This window comes from Neovison vison, chromosome 6, assembly GCF_020171115.1.
Source record: "Neovison vison isolate M4711 chromosome 6, ASM_NN_V1, whole genome shotgun sequence".
NCBI lineage: Eukaryota > Metazoa > Chordata > Mammalia > Carnivora > Mustelidae > Neogale > Neogale vison.
In genome coordinates, this window is record NC_058096.1 from 99,123,646 (window position 1) to 99,144,579 (window position 20,934).

The 20,934-nt window shown below is 34.9% G+C and overlaps 1 protein-coding gene across 3 annotated transcripts in view; it reads left to right on the forward strand.

Annotated features, from left to right (window-relative positions):
- Nucleotides 1-20,934, forward strand: part of NAALADL2 (N-acetylated alpha-linked acidic dipeptidase like 2) — a 1,286,203-nt gene that overhangs the window by 796,115 nt on the left and 469,154 nt on the right. For all 3 annotated transcript variants that reach the window (XM_044251814.1, XM_044251815.1, XM_044251812.1), the window contains one exon: nucleotides 7,656-7,806. In XM_044251814.1, coding sequence (XP_044107749.1) covers nucleotides 7,656-7,806 — 151 coding nt within the window. The remainder of the gene's footprint in view (nucleotides 1-7,655; nucleotides 7,807-20,934) is intronic.

Sequence of the window (20,934 nt, forward strand, 5' to 3'; positions counted from 1 at the left end):
ATATGAATTATTAGGTTCATGGTTTTTTTTAAGTTTATTTTTATTTTTCTGTTACCATAGCCATGAATCCTTAACGCTTTCTGTTATAATGCATATTAATCCCCTGAGAGTACTTTGTAAAAATCCAGGTCTTTTTAGCAATCTAAATAAACAGGCGTATAATTCACACAGTATTGATTCCGGTGTCCTCTCAGAAAGCAAATCACAACAAGAGAATCTGGTGTGTTTTATAAATTCACCCTTTAGCCAGTCTATTTATCTTTGTAAAGGATAGATGTATAACTGAAAGGAAAGCTCTGCTTTAGCAGAAAGATTGCCAAACTTGAAATTGGAAAATTCTAGTTTGATCCCTAAAATTACCACTTAGTTGTTCTGACTGTGGTTCAGCCTTTTAAACTTTCTGAATCACGACTTCAACAACTACATAGTGGAATTGAAATGACATACCAGATATTTTGAATGGAATTCCACTAATAACTTTGGGGACGGTATCTGGCTCACAGTAGATGTGCAACTACTACTTCACAATTTAGTTTCAAAAAGACTCAGAAGACTTAGATTCTGATCGCAATTATTTTCCAGAGCCTTTGTATAAAGTTTGGCACCTTATGTGAATATGCGAGTTTGCTAGAGCTGCCACAACAAAATACCACAGACTAGGTAGTTTCAAGAGGAATTTATTTTCTTACAGTTTGAAGGACTGAAAATTGAATATCAAGGTATTGACAAGTTTGGTTTATCCTAAGGTCTTCCTTCTTGGCCTGTCAATCGCCTCCTTTTTGCTCAGTCCTCATATCCCTTTTCTCTATGTACACACTTTTCTGATGTCTATCTCTCTTCTTCTTAAGGACACTAGTCATACTGGATTAGAGTCCATCAGGTTGACCTCATTTAACTTTATTTACTTCTTTAAAGGCTCTATTTCTAAATACAGACTCTGAGGTACTGAAGGTTAGGACATAAACTTGTGAATCTTAGGGGAACAAAATTCAGCCCATAACAGTAGACCTTAATTTTATTTGTAAAATTAAGTCCCTCTTATATATTTCCTCTCTTTATATTTACTCTTGTTTTCCACATGAAGACTCAGAGAGCTTTTCTAGCTAGGGAGACCAGAGAAATGGTTCTAGTGCTCAGCCAATATTTTGAAGAAGTTAAAAAACAGAGAGAATCACAAGCTTCTTTTTTTAAAAAATATTTTAGAAAATTTTTTTTAAGATTTTAAAATTTATTTATCTGACAGAGAGAGAAAGAAATCACAAGTAGGCAGAAAGGCAGGCAGAGAGAGAAGCAGGCTCTCTGCTGAGCAGAGAGCCGGATGCAGGGCTCCATCCCAGGACCCTGAGATCATGACCTGAGCCAAAGGCAGAGGCTTAACCCGCTGAGCCACCCAGGTGCCCCCAAATCATAAGCTTCCAACTTTGGTTCTTAAAATCAGGTGATAGTTGAGGGATTCCACACACTGTAACCAGTGAAAAATAAAAAGAGCAAGGCTGGTGTTCAGTGGGTTCTAAAGGGTGAACTGACAACTTAGGAACATCTGTAGATGGATAGATGGATTAAAGTCTAGCTGCGGAATTCATAGTGAAGACACTGGAGAAGTGGATTGTCTATTTCATAGCAGCACCCTACTTCTGGAATAGAGAAAACATTTTGATTGAAAAGAATAGAAGTCAAGAAGGGAAGAAGTTACATGACAAATATCAGAACAGGGTTCTTTCTCTTTCATGATTCCTGGCTTTCACCTCCTATGAATGATTTTTTTTTTTTTCCTGAATGTATGAATACCATGCAGCCACCCAAATGCTGCCAGTCTTCAGGCAATGGGAATATAAACCTATGTTGGACCATTTTTAGGTGTCAGACTACTTATTCCCTGAATGAGTAGTTTTCAGGGAACTTTGAATTTTGTAAGATCTGCTCAATAAGACTGTTATATCCTGCCCATGGATTTCTAGTATCATTTATTTCAGAGGCAATTTTTTGGCAACTGTTAGAACCTAGCTGTTTACACTATACACATGGAGAAATATATTAATATGGTTCATGGCAAGAAATATGGGATCAGTCATGTTGAAGTTAGCCAAAGACCTTTTATCTGCATGACCCTGTCAAAAAGACAAACTCACATGTTCAAATCCCAGTGCCTTAGTCTCCACTGCTCCTTATCTCTAACTCTTAGATAACAAAACATAAAATGAAATAAAACAAAAATCAAAACAAATTCTGTTTTAATTATGCATTTTTATAGAAGTTTAAGGAGAAAGCAACCCATTTAATGGAGTGTGTGTGTTTATTTTAAGTTCAGAAACAGGTTGGATTAATATTTATGTTCATATTCCAACAGACATATATACAAAATGCCACAAACAAAATGTATTGCATGTTTTCCAAGCCAGTGGGTGTGAAATATAGAACAGAATAACATTCATGTAATACATTTGTCCCTATATGCATTATGTATTCATTCATTCATTGATACATACACTAATTTACTCATTAACTCAACAATAGAGAAATCATTTGGTGCCACGTGCTATGCTAGGCAATGGGGATATAAAATAAAGCAATAGCATTCCTGTCTTCAGGTGGATCATAGCCTAGGCTACTAAAAATACCCATCAAATCCTTATGAATTCCTAGAGATAAAAAATACAATAAAATTTTACTTTAAGGACTATAATTGCTTCAAATGGTGGAGCCATGACCTAGCTTGAAGGGAATTGACGGGCTCTGCATATAGAAATAGGAAAGTGTTCCAGGACGACTATTGACCGTTTCTCAGTTTCTAGTCCTACCTCAGGCATTGCAGGTGTGTTGGGATCTTAGCTCCCACGAATACTTAAGCAAGGTTCATGTTGGTTCAGCACTTAGTCATCTTAGAGCTAAATAAAAGAGTCAAAGATATGACACTGGTTTAATGATTTCTATTTTCATGGAAGCATGCTCCTATGGCACTTTGTGTAAATTAGGAAATGGTGCACTTGCAGGGCAGTATAGCCTAATGGGTCAGTATAGTATACTAGCCAGTGGCTGCGGCTTGCTGTACATGACCTTATAACACTGGAGCTCAATACCATTTGCTTGACTCATTTTTTTAATGTTTCTGTTCCAGCTTCTAACTGGCTCTATTATGTCAAACACTGTTTTAGTTTACAAGGTTGAAAGCATGATAAAGAATCCCAAACTCATTTTATATATATACTTGATAAAGAGAAGCAATGGATAATCAAAGTAGTATTGGGAAATCTTAGCCTTACATTTGCCCTCTCTTTTCAAGAAATGGACCCCTAGTATAATCATCATCCTGGGCTAAAACAATCTAAAGGAATGAAAGGTGCTGGGCGGGGCAAACAATTTTCACCTGTGCTCCCAGGAACAGTCAAAAGCAGACAACCTGATGACAGGTACCTTCATCCTTTTTATATGGACTTGCCTTTGAATGCATTTGAAGAATATAATCTCATGAGAATAATAGCTCCTTTGAGTATTTTAGGCAACCACTACCTCACTGTGTTCAAAATGCAATGCTAACAATGCAGAGGAACTTTTTTTTTTTTTTAATCTGATTTAATATAGGCATTTTCCTCAATTGCTAACTTCAGTGGAAATCCAGCAATAGATAATTTCTAAAATTAGGTCACCAAATTAAGCCACTTATTTAAGGGCTCTATAGCAGCAAACAAGGGACAGCATCATGAACTAGATTTGATAAAATTGGAGTTTACACCTCAGGTCCAGTCATTGCAGGCAGAGGATTAGAAGAGGGCATAAAAATCACATATAGGACTATCTCTTCAGGGTTGTAGGGAATTAATCAAATCTGGCAGAAGATACCATACTATTAAACTGCTTTGCCTCATTACAAGCTGTCATGTATAGAAAAATATCATGGTCTGTATTGATTATAAAAGGAATCACAGTGTATTACCAAACATAATAGAAGAATTAAAATATGCAACTGTAGCATTTTATTTTTCATTATGATAAATTCTAAGTCATGAGATTTCATAAATTTTCAATAGTCAAATAGTTAATTACTGGCTTTCTTGTGTCCATGGCAGACATCTCTCATAGAACCATTTTCCACTTTTCACTGACCCTGAACTTGGCCTCAAAACGCTTCCCCAGGCAGCCACTCATTGTCAGTTAATTGAGGTTAACACTTAAGATGAAAACTATTCATCATTCCACTGGTTAAATGAACTTCCTGAGAGCAGAACAGGGACTTTGTCCTACTTATCTCCATATGCCAATGCCAGCATATTACCTGCACAGAAGTGATGCTCAATATATAGTTGTGAATGATTACCCCAGAAATAATAAAAATTTTCACTAGCAGGTAATTCTCAAAAAAAAAAAGCAAGTGGCCAAAGTTACAAACCAAAATAAATTTAACTTCACTTGTAAATTTAAAAAATGGACAAATAATTTTTAGCTAGATTGGCAAATATTTCTTAAAAAATAATATTCAATGCTGGTGATAGAGGAAACAAGTACTCAGATATACGAATGGTAAGAATGTAACTTGTTATAGTTTTTCTGGAGGGAAAATGGTTTATCAAAAATCATAAAAGTAGCAATACTTTCATCTAGAAATTCTACCTATGGAAATATACTTCATGAAAAAACATATTTTGTGCCATCATTTAGCTATAAAGAAGTTTGTTGAAGTATGATATAAAAAATTCAAAATTTATAAAACCAACAGCCAAGGATTGGTCAAATAACATTTGATAGTCTTTCTATATATTTTTTTTGTTTCAAATTTTTATGTAAATTCTAGTTAGCATGTACTGTAATATTGGTCTCAGGAGTAGCGTTTAGTGATTCGTCACTTATATGCAATACCCAGTATTCATCACAATTAAGTGCCCTCCTTGATCTCCTTCACCCATCTAGCCCATTGGTCGCCCACCTCCCTCCCTCAGCCCGCAGTTTGTTCTTTATATTTGAGTCTCTTATGATTTGCTTCCCTCTCTCTCTGCTTTTTTCCTTCTGATGTATTCAGCCGTTTTGTTTCTAAATTCCACATATGAGTGAAATCGTATGGTATTTGTCTTTCTCTGCCTAATTATTTCACTTGGCATAATACCCTCTAGCTCCATCTACATCATTGCAAACGGCATGATTTCAGCCTTTCTATATTTTATTATTATATTATTTATAACATTCACGTATGTATCATATACAGCTATTAATGTTGTATAGAAGTGTACTTATCAACATGGACACATATTTAGTATGTACATTTAAGTGGAAAAAATAGATTGCAAAATTTGTGGTGTGTGGTCTTATTTTGTAAGTATATGTGTATATGTGTCTTAAGCCCTAATAAAAGGGTTTAGAGACTCCAACATATTAACATTTGCTATTTCTTGACAGATAGGTTACTAGGACTATTGCTATTATTATTATTATTATTATTTTGGCTGTTTCTTTTTTCTCTAATGATCACAAGTCACTTTAATATTTTTAAAAAGTAATTTTAATATTTAAAACCTCCTTTCTAGAATTGTTCATATTTTTCTTGATTTATTCTTCTATAGTAAGCAGAACATTTGAAATCATTACATTGGTCATTCTTTACAAAAGTCGTAACTTCAGCATCTAAACAATAGAAGCCCTCCCTAAGGACTTCAGTGTGAGCTTTTGGAGAGTCAGTCTTAAATGTGGCCCTCTTATTGACATATTCTTTGTTCTTTTTTCCTTTTCTCATTCTTCCCCTCTCCCTAAATCCTCCTCCCTTTTCATTAAAACACTGATGAGAAAATCCTAATTCAATAGGAGTCAATTGTTCTTTGCTTAGGCTCACAAGGTTATTTTTTCTGATTAATAATTAAATAGACCTTATTTAATATAACATATTAATTAGATAATACATCCTTGTCCATTACTCAAAAATTGGAAAGTACAGAATATTTTTAAAAGGGTTGAAAAAACACTTTTAATGTGATGTACTTACATCAAGTATATTTTTTTATTATTCTGCATATTACTTCTCTTATGTAAAAACCATATTATATGTACAATTATATGCTTTATTTTTCCAATAGAACTGCATCCCAGGGCACCTGGGTGGCTCAGTGGGTTGAGCATCTGGCTGTTGATTTCAGCTCAGGTCATGCTCTGAGGTCTTGAGATGGAGCCCTACATTAGGGTTGGCACTCAGAAGGGAGTCTGCCGGAGATACTCTCTCTCTCCCTTTGCCCCTCTGTACCATAGGCACTGTCTCTCACTCTCTCTCAAATAAATAAATAAATAAATAGATAAATAAATCTTTAAAACAACAACAAAAAGTGCATCCTAAGTATTTTCTCAGAATTCTCTCTCTGTGTTTTTTTAAGAGTAGGTGCTGTGCCAAACCAGCATCTTTCTCATTTGTTCCTTCATTTAACAATACTGGTGAAGGACTACTATGTGCCTGTTAAGAGCAAATGCACACTGCAGAGAAGATAAGCGTGGTTCTCTCCTCATGGAGGGGCTCAGCTAGGCCCACAGCTGTTGCCTTGCTTAGGCCACTGTAAAACTTAATAAATAAGTAAAGCAATTACTGGGAAGTGAAGTATAGGTGTTAACTACAGTCACACAAGGGACAGCAACCGCCTACACTTAGTATGATTCCTAGTCAGAGTCTCCATTATTGCCCTCCCCCATGTCGCCTAAGAGCTTTTCCTCTCTCATTGGAAACACATGGTTTACCAAATTATGATCACTGTTTTTCACATCAGGTAAGTCACACTAAGCTATATAAGCACTTTACCCCAACAGTTAATTTACCAAGTTAAAACAGAAACAACAGGAAATGGCAAGTTCATCTGCCCCATCATACTTATATATTGTGTACATACTGAAGAACAGAGAGGCATCTGCGTTAGATACGTCTCAAGTGAAGTAATCAGGAACTGTCCTCAAAATCTTTCATGACAAAGACAGAGCCGGAACGGACCATTCAGAAGGAGGCCCCTGGGTTCTTTTCAACCCTCAGCTGCTATATCTGAGAGCTGATATATAGACTGGAATATCCTGGGCACGGACCAGAGTGTCTAGGACAGGGGGCCTTCGGGAGGGTTCAGGACAGCGGCTATTTGCCAAACGGTGTGAAAGTATTTCAACATATTAGCAACAAGGATGACAGACTTAGCCCTCTAGGAAATAATCTCAGAATATTGTAGGTGACTTCTTCTTTAAGGGAAGGACATTATAGCAGCCAGAAAAATTCTTTTACAGCAGAATTTTGTCTTTTGTCGATCCTTTGTTAATCTCATGAAAGTGAGACTCCAGATCTACTTAGACAACTAAAAATGAGGGAGGGAGAAATTCCACGTGCAGACAACTAAAATCAAACACACATTATAGGAATGATGCTACAATAATGTTGAGACAGAGGTAAAAAAGGAAGAGCCAGTGGAATAACTCTGTGACTGGGCTTGATAATTGGGAAATTTGAAATGCCTAATCATTTCAAAAGAAAAACCCAGAAAAGAAAGTTATCTTATTTTATTTCATTTTATTTTAATTTTGAGGGGGGAGTGACTTAGTTATGAAATGGCAGTACTTTCAATGTATATGATAATATTTTTAATATTAAGTTAATATTTAAACTATTAAGCTATTAAAAACTATTAAACTAATAGTTTTCTCTTCTCTTTTAGCTTTCCTTATTAGAAAAGGCTGGATTTGGTGGTGTTCTTCTATATATTGACCCTTGTGATTTACCAAAGACTGCAAATCTTAGCCATGATACCTTCATGGTGTCACTGAACCCAGGAGGAGACCCTTCAACGCCTGGTTATCCAAGTGTGGGTAAGTGTGCGGTTAATCTTTCCCATTCTTTTAAACACTACATGTTATAATTTGTAAGTACATGCTGGATTAGTCAAGGGATAGCAAAGTTGAAGAATTCTTACCATTCCATATTTTAAAAAAGATTTTTATCTGCTCAAGTTATAGACTATCCCTCTATTGCAACAAAACTTTTTTTAAAGTTTGTAACAGTCTGTAATGGATTTTTGTCTGGATAAGTTATTTTTGTCTGGATAAGCATATTTTCATATTTTGTATGTTATTATTGATTGACTGAAAGTTAAATTAATACCAGCTGGGATAGGCACTCCATATAGGTGGAAAATATATACAAATATGTAGAAGGTTGAAATACCTGCTGCTTTAGGGTGTCTGTAATTATTTAAAGCACAGAGTCTAGGCGTACACATGGTCTGGATAGGTGACTTAAGCAGTAGGAAATGATGCTGAAAAAGAATGGAGTTAATATGCTCAACTTGTCTGGTTCCCTAAGGGAAGGGATCTTAATCACTGGCAGCATAGAAAATGGCCATCTTTGCATCAAACATCCTTCTCTTTCTCAGTAAGTTGTGTTCATGTTATTGGGGGGTCATGTGGCAGACAGAAGACAACTGAATTTGGCAGGTGCTCCCTGCATCATTGAATTTCTGTCCAATGTATCATTGACAAGTGGTCCATTAATATAGTCTTGGCTGTGGAATAAGCTCTGTGAACCTTCTTCCAGCGTGAGAGTAACCCATTAACCATGACACTACAGTCAGTAATTAAACTAACAACAACAAAAAAATCATGTAATTATTCATGTGTTCTGCCAAAATTTTTCCCTGTTTTCTACAAAATATCACGAAAGAGTTTCTAATTATCTTGTTCAAGTCCACTTGTTCTCTCTCTATGTATATTAACTTTACTGATTAATCATTAACTTTCCAACAATGAAGTAAATTGAATCAAATATGAGTTATAATTTATAAATTTTGTTAGGTCTACTGATTACTGCTTTATCCTCTAAAGTACATTGCTAATAATCCATTTAAGAATTTCCCTTGAGACCTTATTGATAGGTATTTTTTACAGTCTATTGTCTCATTATTAGAATTTTGCAATTAAAATTAGGAAATGTCCATCTACATCACCAAAAATGTCAGTCCACCTCTCTCATTTGTGTAGGCTCTAACCTCCCTGGGTAATAACACCTCTGCTTCAAGAGTCTGTGCCGCTTCCAGTCGGCAAACAGGAGAAGAATTAGGCACAAACAAGTCAGCTGCAAGAGATTGGGAGTAGGGGACAACAGTCCAAAAGATTGCTGCCCGGAGCAACTCCACAGTCTCGCTTTTATTAGATAGTAACAGCGGAAGAGTCGATGAAGGTCAAACGTTAGTCATATGCCATGTAGATAAACAAGAAGGAGGGCAGAATACGTCTGTACAGGTAGTATAAAGTTCATAGTTGAACAAGCACTTTCAAAGGACTTACCTAAGTAGCCACAAGTGCTCTCCGGTGGGGAAAGGGGTGATAACGGAAAAATGGAGCAGGCAGCGTTCAGCCCCTGTTCCCAGCTGCTCCGTTTAAAGGCTATATATCGTCCTCTCCCCCAGAGGCCTGTTGCAGTATCTGTTTTTCTTAAGGCTGTATCTAAATGTGCTTGGTAACTAGTAAAATTTCCTGGGGGTTATATTTTAAGTAATACATTGTTCGGAGGCGCAGTTGCAAGTCTGCATATGACAGCTAACGTTTTTGTGACAAATCAATGGACTGCAAGGCTATCAAAAGCTACTTTATGAATACTCTGTTCAAGGTGGTGAATTGACCAGTTGGCAACATTTGCGCTTAATATTTTTTTTTTTTGGCTCAGATCATTTCATAATTGTAGAATTCCGTTATATCTAGCAAAATGTTAGCCAGAGTCTCAAGCAATCTCAGAATTTTTTTCTCTTCTCTTTTTATTTCTTTTCATTTCTTTTGTTTCATTTGTTTCATTTCATTTTTCTCATTTCTTTTTTTTCTTTTATTTTTCTTTTTTCTTCATGTCTTTTTTCTTTCCTTTTCTTTTTTCTTTTCTTTTTTCTCCCCTTTCTTCCCTTTCCTCCCCTTCTCTTCCCTTCTCTTCCCTTTCCTATTTGCCCCTTTTCTTTTCTTCCATTCCCTTCCCTTTTCTTTGAAATAATTTCAACTCATAAAAATTTTCAAATAGATTATTTAGAGAATCTGTGTGACTTTATTCCAGACTTCTCTCCTACTAACATTTTATATAATCTTATACAGTTGCCAAAGCCATAAAATTAACATTGATGTGGCGCTGTTAACCAATTATAGACTTTATTCAGATTTCTTCAATTCTCTTCCTCTCTCTCTCTGCCCTGGTTGCTAAGAAGCTCTGATTAACCATAATGACTTATACCATTGGTTCCTGATTTATTTATCCCTTCCTCTTGCAATTATCTCAAGATCTCTGTGTCTTATGGTTTTATTCACATTTTTAAAAAATAACAAAACCATCCTCAATTTTGTGGGCAGGGAAGGAGGAGGAGAAGGCAGGTTGTGAATTGTAAATAGAAACTACTAAAAATAATTTACTCAAAGTGAATAGCAGCATCTGACTTAATACCCTAAATACTGTTAGGTAAATGATTATTAGAGGAACTAATATAAAACTACCTCTTTTTCTAATATTAGGAACTCTGTTTTATTAACTAGTCTAAGGATAATGAAGTTCTAAAGAAGGGTATTGAATAATAAAAATACAAATAGGTGGTTTTATATGTTTGTTTTTAATATATACATAATAAACAGAAGAGCATAACGAACTTTCCATATGCCTCACCTTGCTTTGTCAACTATCTACATTCTGCTATTTTTCTGTTGTCTGTACATCTCCTCATACCCCATAACACCACTTGTATTTTTACAGAAAAAATTCACATAAATTGAAATGCAGACATCTTAACCAACAAAAGGACATACCCATGTAATCTCCATGCCTATTTAGCTATAGTACATTTTTATCATATCGGAAATTTCAGTCATTCCCCATCACCAGCCCTTGCTCTGCACTGGTCTCACTTTTATCATGGAGTATGTATTATGTTAGGTGCAGGTTCTTTTGCTTAGAATAATGTCTTTGATGTTTATTCACTGTTCCATGTAACAGTTTATTGTTGGAAAGTATACCACAATTTTTGAATTGATTTAAGTAGGTGTTTTTAAAAATAAGAATGCTAAGGCACTCTTCTGCAACATATGATCCAAATGGATTGTTGAAATAAGACACAGAAACTTCCTATAAGATCATTCTGCTCAGTACATCTCATTGCATATCTGAAAAATTCTTGGTTATTATAGAATCAGAGCAAAGGATAAAAAGAAGTTTTTAAAAATCCTTTCCTCCTATATCAGGAAAATGATGTCTTCTCATTCTTTTAATAAAAATAAGATTCTAGATTCCCTTGGCATATTAATCACTCTGAGTCTTATTTTATTTACCTTAAAAAGAATTATACAAATATAATATATATGTTGCTATGTATAGATATAGATACAGATCTTACAAGATTGTAAAGAAATGTAATATCTCAAACTTTGCCCCAGACTTAAATAGGAATTCTGAGGGAGGTGCCCAAACATCTGTATTCTAACAAACTCTCCATATGGTTCTGATGCAAATGAATTTTGAGACCTGCTGAGCTAGAAACTTTATGCTTCTTTTCCAAATCATAGTTGGGTGGCTAGGACTCCTGACCCAAACTTTGTGACCTCATGTTACTGTTCTTTAAACATCTTATATTGCTGCCTTTTATTTTCCCTACCTCCGTGTTAATCAGGACTGAGGAATATTTGCGTTCTGGAGTCTGGATCCAATTTTTGTACTCCATTAGCTCTCAGTAAATATTGATTGAGTGAATAACTTGTTCCTTTAACATGACTACTTGTCTTTGATGATTCTGACCCTAGGCCATACCCTGCTTTAATTAACCTAATTAAAACAAAACAAAAAAAGTGTGTATCAGCATGTACCTCTGATGGATTTATTTATAAAATACATGGTTTTTCTCCTTAAATGCTCTGTTTGTTCTTTCACACATATTCTACCACTTAGAACAACAGAAATTCTGCTTAAGATATCAGGATATTAAAAGTCTAATTTATCCTCTCAATTCCTTTGATAACTTATCAAATATGTCAAAGATTAAGTGTCCAAAATATCAGACTTCATCATAAGTACTTCTACCAACTTGCTACAAGTATTTCAACTACACTAAACTATGATCTAAGCAAACCACATTTCCTAGAACCATTTACTTTTAGAATTCTAAGAGACTTTCTGGTTCATATAGGGTTCAAATAGTTTTGAGGCACAAAAACTTGATCATGTTAGCTAAGGGCTCATGTAAATGAGGCATATGAACCAACATTTATAATAACTGGTCATAATTATAACACCAGTGATTAGTTATAATAAAAAATATGCTTAGCTTAAAATCATTAATTGGTTTTGCTCAAGACAAAGAGAGAATCAGAAAGCTACGGATGAGAATAAGTAAGGGGAGGTAAGAAATAGGCCCTTTAAGGAGTATATTATTTAGTCTATGTTGAAACATGGAAAAGAAAATCCTTCCCCAAATTGTAAGTTTCCGATGGTCTGACAACTAGACTAGAAGTAGTAGTTAGAAGTCCTTTTCTTTCCATATTTTTAAAATAATTTATCTTCTGAAACCTCTGCTTGCTCTAGAGTTTATTTTGATTTTAGTACCATCTCCAAATATCTGCCTGTCTAACCAATGGACAACTAGTTAATTGAAATCCAAATTTTCTTTTATCTTGCCTGAGACTTAATTCTCCTTTAACACCATTTACTGAAATCCATCCCAATTTAAAGTTTTCTGTATCTGTCACTCTTTATGTTTGTTACAGTCCCGTTTTATCACCCCTTTTTTCTTTGTTTTAAATTCTAGAGAAGAAAGTTGTTTCAGTGGTTTTACTCTAGTGAAATGTATCAAACGACACAGTTTATTTAATATTCCCAGTGTTACAATTCAGTGGATCTATGTGTTGTTTACCTGCTGTCTGTTCAACATCACCTCTGCCAACCAAAAACCACTCAAAGAATAACGAATATCACTGTAATTTGTGACAAGTCTTCTCCGGGCTTTCTTGGTCCAGTTACCTGGACAAATGTCGAAAGATTGACTTGAGTTGGCACTAAATCAACTGAGACAGTGTTGAACTATTCCCTGACTAGAATAGCAGGAAATATAAATATGTGCCTAGTTGTCAAAACAAAGTGTTAGATATTCACAGCATGAAATGTCTTGTTGCTTTGTTGGAAAAAAATAAAGTATCTGTATTTTTATTATTTTACTCTAACTAGTGGTTCTTGTATGTGTTTGGAAGGCTTCAGCTTTACATGAAATATTGTCCAAATTGGTCCTAAGAAACATTTAAAGAGTGGCTCATAGTTAAGCTGATTTTTTTTTTCAATAAGTTTCATTTGCAGCATTGTGAGAAGAGAGATTGTTTGAATTCAAACTGCTCCTTTCAAAAATCTAAATTTTGTTTTGTAAAATAATTTTAGTTACTAAGTTTTCTTGGTCCCAAACAGGGGAATTTGTAATTGATTGCTGCAATGTCTAAGATTACAGCTCTTTAGAGAATATTTTTGAATGATTATTGTTCATAGACAATATGAGTGCCACATGGTTTTCTACTCAGTCAGAATGTTCTTTACTTATTATTGTACTCAGAACTCTCTATTTTAAACTAAACACCCACTCTATCAATGGAGACAATCAGTTTGTATCAGAATTAAAGTTTCCCCCAAAATCTGGGATTCTAAGAAGATGAAAAAATCTACTGCTTGAAAAAATGATTCATCAGTGAATTTCCATCACAATGAAGATAAGAAGCTAATTGAAACAATAAGAAAATTAGTTTTACATTGTTATAGGACTTTGTATGCCTTATCTTGTTAGATTTTTCAACAGGACAGCTTTTACTGTCCCCACTTTCCAGATAGGTAAACTGATCCATAGAGAAACTGAGCTTTATTCAAAGTGATCAGACTAATATAACCAACACTTAAACCCCAAGTTGCCTAACTTCTAACCTAATGGGAATTCCACTAATATTATCTTGCATCAATCATAAAATTTAGGTAAGTTAGTTTTATGAAAATAAGAATTGTATTTGGTGTGACATCAAACAAATGATTAAATTTAATGCTAAAGAACACTTGGCTCTGTTTGTTTCCTCCCCACTTTTAACACACTTCTCTATAAGAATACAATAATTATAAAAGAAATTATAATGGAAGAAATTAATTGAACAACTAATTAACTAACCAAACTATGTGAGGAAAAACAGTAACAACAAAAGACCTGGTTTTATTTTTTCAACCACAAAATTATATAAATTATTTTAGTGGAATACATTTAAAACTTATCATTTCCATGACTTTATTAACCTTTTTATCTAAGAACTTTAAACTGTAAAATACAACCATCTGATTATCTTTCTCAAAAATACAAATTCTTGTTCTCATCATGGGTACAAACCACTTTTTCAAGGTATTAGGCAGTAGCTGAGCAGAAGATATAAGCTGAAATTACATAAAAGAGCAAGAATATGCCTGAGAAATAATAAGTCATGCTGCGCAACACAATTTTTTAAAGATTTATTGGGGCACCTGGGTGGCACAATGGTTAAGTATCTGACTCTTGGTTTTGGCTCAGGTCCTGATCTCAGGGTGGTGAGATGGAGCCAATGCTCCCTGATCAGCAGGGAGTCTGTTTAAGATTCTCTCTCCCTCTCCCTCTGTCCCCCAACTCAAATAAATGAATAGATTTTTTAAAATATTTATTCATTCATTCATTCATTCATTTCTGAGAGAGATTGTGAGAAGGAGCTGGGGGAGAAATAGAAGGAGACAGAGAGAGAGAATCTTTTCCCCCATAAGTGCAAAGCCCCATGCAGGGCTCCATCTCAGGACCCTGAGATCAGGACCTGGGCCAAAGTTGGACAAAAATGGACTAAGCCACCCAGGTGCCCCCACAACACAATTAATTTTACTTTTTCCAGCCAGTTTTCATACTTTCTTATCTGTCATGGTCAGGAACTATATACTATAGTAGCTGGTGGTCTTACTTTTGACAAACTTAAGCTATCTTAGAGGAAGGATTAGAACTAATGTCAGAAATAAACTTAAAAAAAAAATCCCTATAGTCTGCTTTTACATTCAGTATCAAATGATAAAGGCAACATAAAATAATAGCAATTTTTATTTCTGAACTATCCATTATGAAGAGTGAATTTTCAACAGGTGGGAGTATCACATAGGATTCTCATAGCCTTATATATTAAGTGTCAGTATTTTAAGAAGTTGATTTTCAAATCAGCAATTATAGTCAACTCAAAGGTATTCTTTGTTTATTTCTTTCAGAAAATAGGGCATGATTTTTATTTAAGAAGTTTTTTATTTAAGAAGATTTTTGTTTAAGAAGTTGATTTCCAAATCAGCAATTATAGTTAACTCAAGAGTATTCTTTGTTTATGTCTTTCAGAAAATAGGGCATGATTTTCTGTTCATTATTTTCTTTTCCAGTTAGTGGCACAACATAATCTATATGATGCCAAAGCAATCTGAAAATTAATATTTAGTTATATAGTGGCTGCAGAAAAACTTTTCATGTCCATGTCAAATGTGACACTCTTGATTAAGTATATAAATAGGTCAAGGTAATTATAGTTTTCATTAATTCCTTTTAATTTTTTTCCCATTTTTCAGCTTTATTGAGGTATATTTGACAAAAGCTCAATATATTTGAGGTATACAGTATGAAAAGCCAATAAATCTACAAATTATGAAGGATCCCCACATTCCTCACCTAACATATTTATATATCTTCTCTTTATTTTTTCTTGAGAACACTTAACTTTTATTCCCATAGCAAATTTCAACTATATAATACAATATGGTCAACTAGAGTCACCATGTTATACATTAGATCTTCAGCCATCATTCTTTTTAAAATTGAAAGTTTGTATTCATTTGCCAGACTTTCCCTTTTTCTCCCACTTCCCAGACCTGGCAACCACCATTCTACTTTGATTCTGTAAGTCTATAAGTTCAACCTTTCTTTATTTATCCTTTCTTCTTCTTCTTGTCCTTCTTCTTTTCCCCTTCTTCTTCTCATTCTTCTTCTCCTCCTCCCCACCTCCTCCCCCTCCCCTCCTCCCCCCCCCCCTCCTCACCTCCCCTTCCCTTTTCCCCCTCCATCCCCTTCCCCCTCCTCCTTCTTCTTCTTCTTTTTAGATTACACATATAAATGATACCATGCAATATTTATCTTTCCTAATCTGGATTATTTCATTTAGCATAATGCCTCCAGATTCACCTAAGTTGTTGCAAATGGTAGGAATTCCTTATTTTTTGGTTGTTTACATATACCATAGTTTGTTTGTTGTTCATTCCTCTATTGGCTGGCACATAGGTGGTTTTCATACTTTGGCTATTGTGAATAATGCTGCAATGAACATAGGAATATAGATATCTTTTTTTTTTAAAGATTTTTATTTATTTACTTGATAGACAGAGAGAGATCACAAGTAGGCAGAGAGGCAGGCAGAGAGAGAGGGCGAAGCAGGCTCCCTGCTGAGCAGAGAGCCCGATGTGGGGCTCGATCCCAGGACCCTGAGATCATGACTGAGCTGAAGGCAGAGGCTTAAACCACTGAGCCACCCAGGCGCCCCTACAGATATCTTTTTGAGATAGTGTTTCCATTGCCTTTCTATATATACACAGAAGTAAGATTGCTTGGTCTTATAGTAGTTCTATTTTTCTTTTGTTGAGGAACCTCCCTGGTGTTTTCCATACTGTCTGTACCAGTTTACATGCCCACCAACAGTGTACAAGGGTTCCCATTACAGCCTATCAGCATTTGTATCTTTTACTTTTTTATAATAGACATCCTAACATGTATAAGGCAATATCTTATGTTGGTTTTGGTATGCATTTCCTGGATGATTAATGATGTTGAATACTTTTTGCATACCTACTGGCCATTTGTATATGGTCTTTAGAAAAATGTCTATTTAGGTCCTTTACCCACTTTTCAATTGGATCCTTTCCTTTCCTTCCCTTCCTTTTTTTTTTTTTTCTTTCATGCATTATATGAGTTCCTTGTATATTTCAAATAATAACACCTATCTGATAAGTGATTTGCAAATATATTCTCCTATTCCATAGGTTGTCTTTTCATTTTGTTGATGGTTTCATTTGCTGTACAGAACTTTTTAGTTTGATACAGTCCCACTTTTCTATTTTTTGCCTTTTTTTTATAGGGATTACATTAGATCTGTTTTGGTATTATGGAAATTTTAACAACATTAATTCCTCTAATCCAGAAACATGGGATATTTAATGTACATTTACATCAAATTTATTTACATTTTAAAAAAATTTTATTCAAATCAAGGTCTTATGGTTTTCAGTGTACAGATATTTCACCTTGTTGGATAAACTTTTTCCTAAATAACTTATCCTTTTTGATGCTTTGTAAATGGAATTATTTTCTTAATTTCTCTTTCCAATAGTAAATTTTTAGTGTACAGAGAGATAATTGATTTTTGTATATTCATTTTGTATTCTGCAACATTACTAAATTTGTCTATTCTAACAGATTTTGGGTGGAGCCTTTAGGGTATTGTCATCTTTCATCCCTTCTTTTTTGACTTGGATTTTTGTCTTTCTTTCCTAATTGCTCTGGCCAGGATTTCTAGTACAGTGTAGAATAAAAGTGGTGATCTTGTTCCCGATCTTAGAGGAAAAGCTTTCAGTTTCAGCTCTTCACTGTTGAGAATGATTAGCTATGGCCTTGTCACACATGGTCTTTATTATTTTGAGGTACTTTCCCTACATAACTGCTTTGTTAAAAGTTCTCATCATAAATGGTTGTTGAGTTTTGTCAAATGCCTTCCCTGTATCTATTGAGATCATATGATTTTTATTTTTCATTCTGTAATGAGGTATATTATACTGATTTACATATGTGGAACTTCCTGTGTCTCAGGAATAAATCACACTTTATCATGGTGTAAAATTCATTTAATATCCTGATGAATTTTGTTAGCTAGTTTGTTAACTATTTTGTTGAGAAATTTTGCACCTATGTACATTAGGTATATTGGTCTCTGATTTGTGTGTGTGTGTGTGTGTGTGTGTGTGTGTGTGTATGTCTCTGTCTGGTTTTGTTATCAGTTTCATGCTGACTTTATAAAATGAGTTTGAAAGTATTTCTCCTATCTTTTGGAAAATTTAAAGAAGGGTTGGTATTAACTCTTTTTTAAATATTTGGTAGAATTCACTAGTGAAGACATTTGGTCTTGGACTTTTCTTTGTTGGAGGTTTTTTGTTTTGTTTTGTTTTGTGTTTTTAGAGATTTTATTTACTTATTTGAGAGAGAAAGAATGAGAGAGAGCATGAGAATGGGGAGGGTCAGAGAGAGAAGTAGACTTCCCGCTGAGCAGGGAGCCCAATGTGGCACTGGATCCTGTGACTCCAAGATCATGATTGAAGGCAATCACTTAAACAACTGAGCCACCCAGGTGCCCATGTTGGGAGGTTTTTTTTTTTTGTTTTTTTTTGTTTTTTTTAAAAGATTTTATTTATTGATTTATTTGACAGAGAGAGATCACAAGCAGGCAGAGAGGCAGGCAGAGAGAGAGGAGGAAACAGGCTCCCCGCTGAGCAGAGAGCCCGATGCGGGCCTTTTTTTTTTTATTTAAAATTCCTACTAGTAATTTGTCAGTTTATATTTTCTATTTCTTCATGATTCATTTTGGTAAGTCATATTTTTCTAGAAATTTATCTATTCCTTCAACATTGTCCACTTTGTTGCCATAAAATTATCCATAGCAGTCTCTTAGTTCCTCCAACAATCTCTTTTTAATCTCATAAATTAGTAGTAGCCAGTAATATAATATTGAATTTTCTAACAAATGTTTGTTTCCTAAATATTTTTTCAATTATTTACTGAATTTTAGTCAATTACTTTATGGCCTATAAAAATGCTAAACTGCTTTAATATATATGGAATTTAATTTTTGTGTATTTTTATCCTTTTGCAAAACCAGATATAGTAAAGATGTTTAGTTTCTTTATAGCTTTACTGCGAATTCATTATAAAGTAAATCTAAACTCAAAGTGGAAATATAGCTAAATAAGCCGAGATTTGAAACTACCTATTTGCCAATCTTTTTCTTAAGATTATTTATTTATTTATTTATTGAGAGAGAGAGTGAGAGCATCAGGGGATGGGCAAAGGGAGAAGGAGAGAAAGAATCTCAAGCAGACTCCCTGCTGAGTGAAGAGCACAATTTGGTGTTTGATATCAGGATCCTGAGACTGTGACCTGAGCCCAAATCAAGAGTCCAACACCTAACTGACCAAGCCACCCAGGTGACAGTATTTGTCAATCTGTGTATATAAATAGCAAAATGCAGTAACTGAGATATGAGATCTTGTTATATATGTTGCAATAAGGAAACTATGGAGGTAATAGAAGAATATAGATGCAATCTTGCCGATTTTCCTAAAGGCAGTGATGGTAATACATATAAATTAATTTTCTTTGTTTATTTTTGTTGTGTTTAAATTTTGATATAATTTAATATTAAAGACTGATTGGTAGAGTAGTACAAAGAACTTCTGCTTCTTGTGTGTGTATGTATGTGTGTGCACAGTTTTTAACCTTTGAACAAAAAGTATGCAGTAAAAATATTGTGATTAGAAATTTGTTAGGTTAGTTCTTCATCTTTAGTATCATCAATTTAAATTGATACTAATTTAAAATGTTAGAGGGGTGCCCGGGTGGTTTAGTCATTAAGCGGCTGCCTTTGGCTCAGGTTATGATCCCAGGGTCCTGGGATCCAGCCCCTCATCAGGCTCCCTGCTCGGTGGGGAGCCTGTTTCTCCCTCTCCAGCTCCCTGTGCTTGTGTTCTCCCTCTTGCTATCTCTGTCAAATAAATAAATTGAATCTTTAGAAAAGATAAAGTTTATTTAGATTTATTTGTTTTTATTTATATTTCACTTTAAATGTTTGTTCCCTCTGTCTTCATTGACTTCTTTTCGTATAAAATATAATGGGGTTCCAAAAGTCAAAATTATACAACCATGAACACTCAGAAGAGTGTCACTGTCCCCACACCCCGCCTCAGCTCAGTTCTTCCATTTCACTTTCCTCACTCCCTAATGGTCTTTCCTATATTTCTTTTTGTAGAAAATAAGCAGATAAATGTATATTCTTTTATCCTGCTTCAATTTTATATAAAAATGTAGTATACCTTGATACTTATTTATACTTTTTTTTCCATTGAGCAATTTTAAAAACCTCTCCCTGTCAGTTCTTAGAAATTGCCAATAGCTGGGTTCTCCGGGAGCAGGAGCTGAGAGAAAAGTCTAGTTATCAGATTATTTATTAGAGATCAACACTTGTGGGGAAAAAGAGAGTACAAGCAGGGTTGGGAAGGGGTAGAAGTGGAACTACAGAATAGTCCAACCACCCATGAGTATATGGTCTGTCAGAATTGTTCATGAGTGAACTGAATGACCAGGCCTTGATGCCTCTTCTGAAACCAGTCTTTGGTTGTGTGCCTCTCCAAGAAGGCATGCCACTGGGTAAAATGATTCTCTATGACTAAGGCAAACTCTACGTGGCTTAACAGCTGGTGGCTCTCTGCTGATAGCACTTAGACCATCAGGTTTAAAAGTACCCCTCCCCTTGAGGGGGGTTGGGAGAAGGGGGGTAGGGTTATGGACATTGGGGAGGGTATGTGCTTTTGGGTAAATTGGAAGGGGAGATGAACCATGAGAGACTATGGACTCTGAAAAACAATCTGAGGGGTTTGAAGTGGCGGGTGGGTGGGAGGTTGGGGTACCAGGTGGTGGGTATTATAGAGGGCACAGCTTGCATGGAGCACTGGGTGTGGAAAAAAAATAATGAATACTGTTTTTCTGAAAATAAATAAATTGGAAAAAAAAAAAAAAGTACCCCTCCCCTTGACAGAATGGCATATTGAGCAACGACAGAAATTTGACTTGAGCTCCATTCTTAGTCATGAGTTAGAAGGGCTGAAGC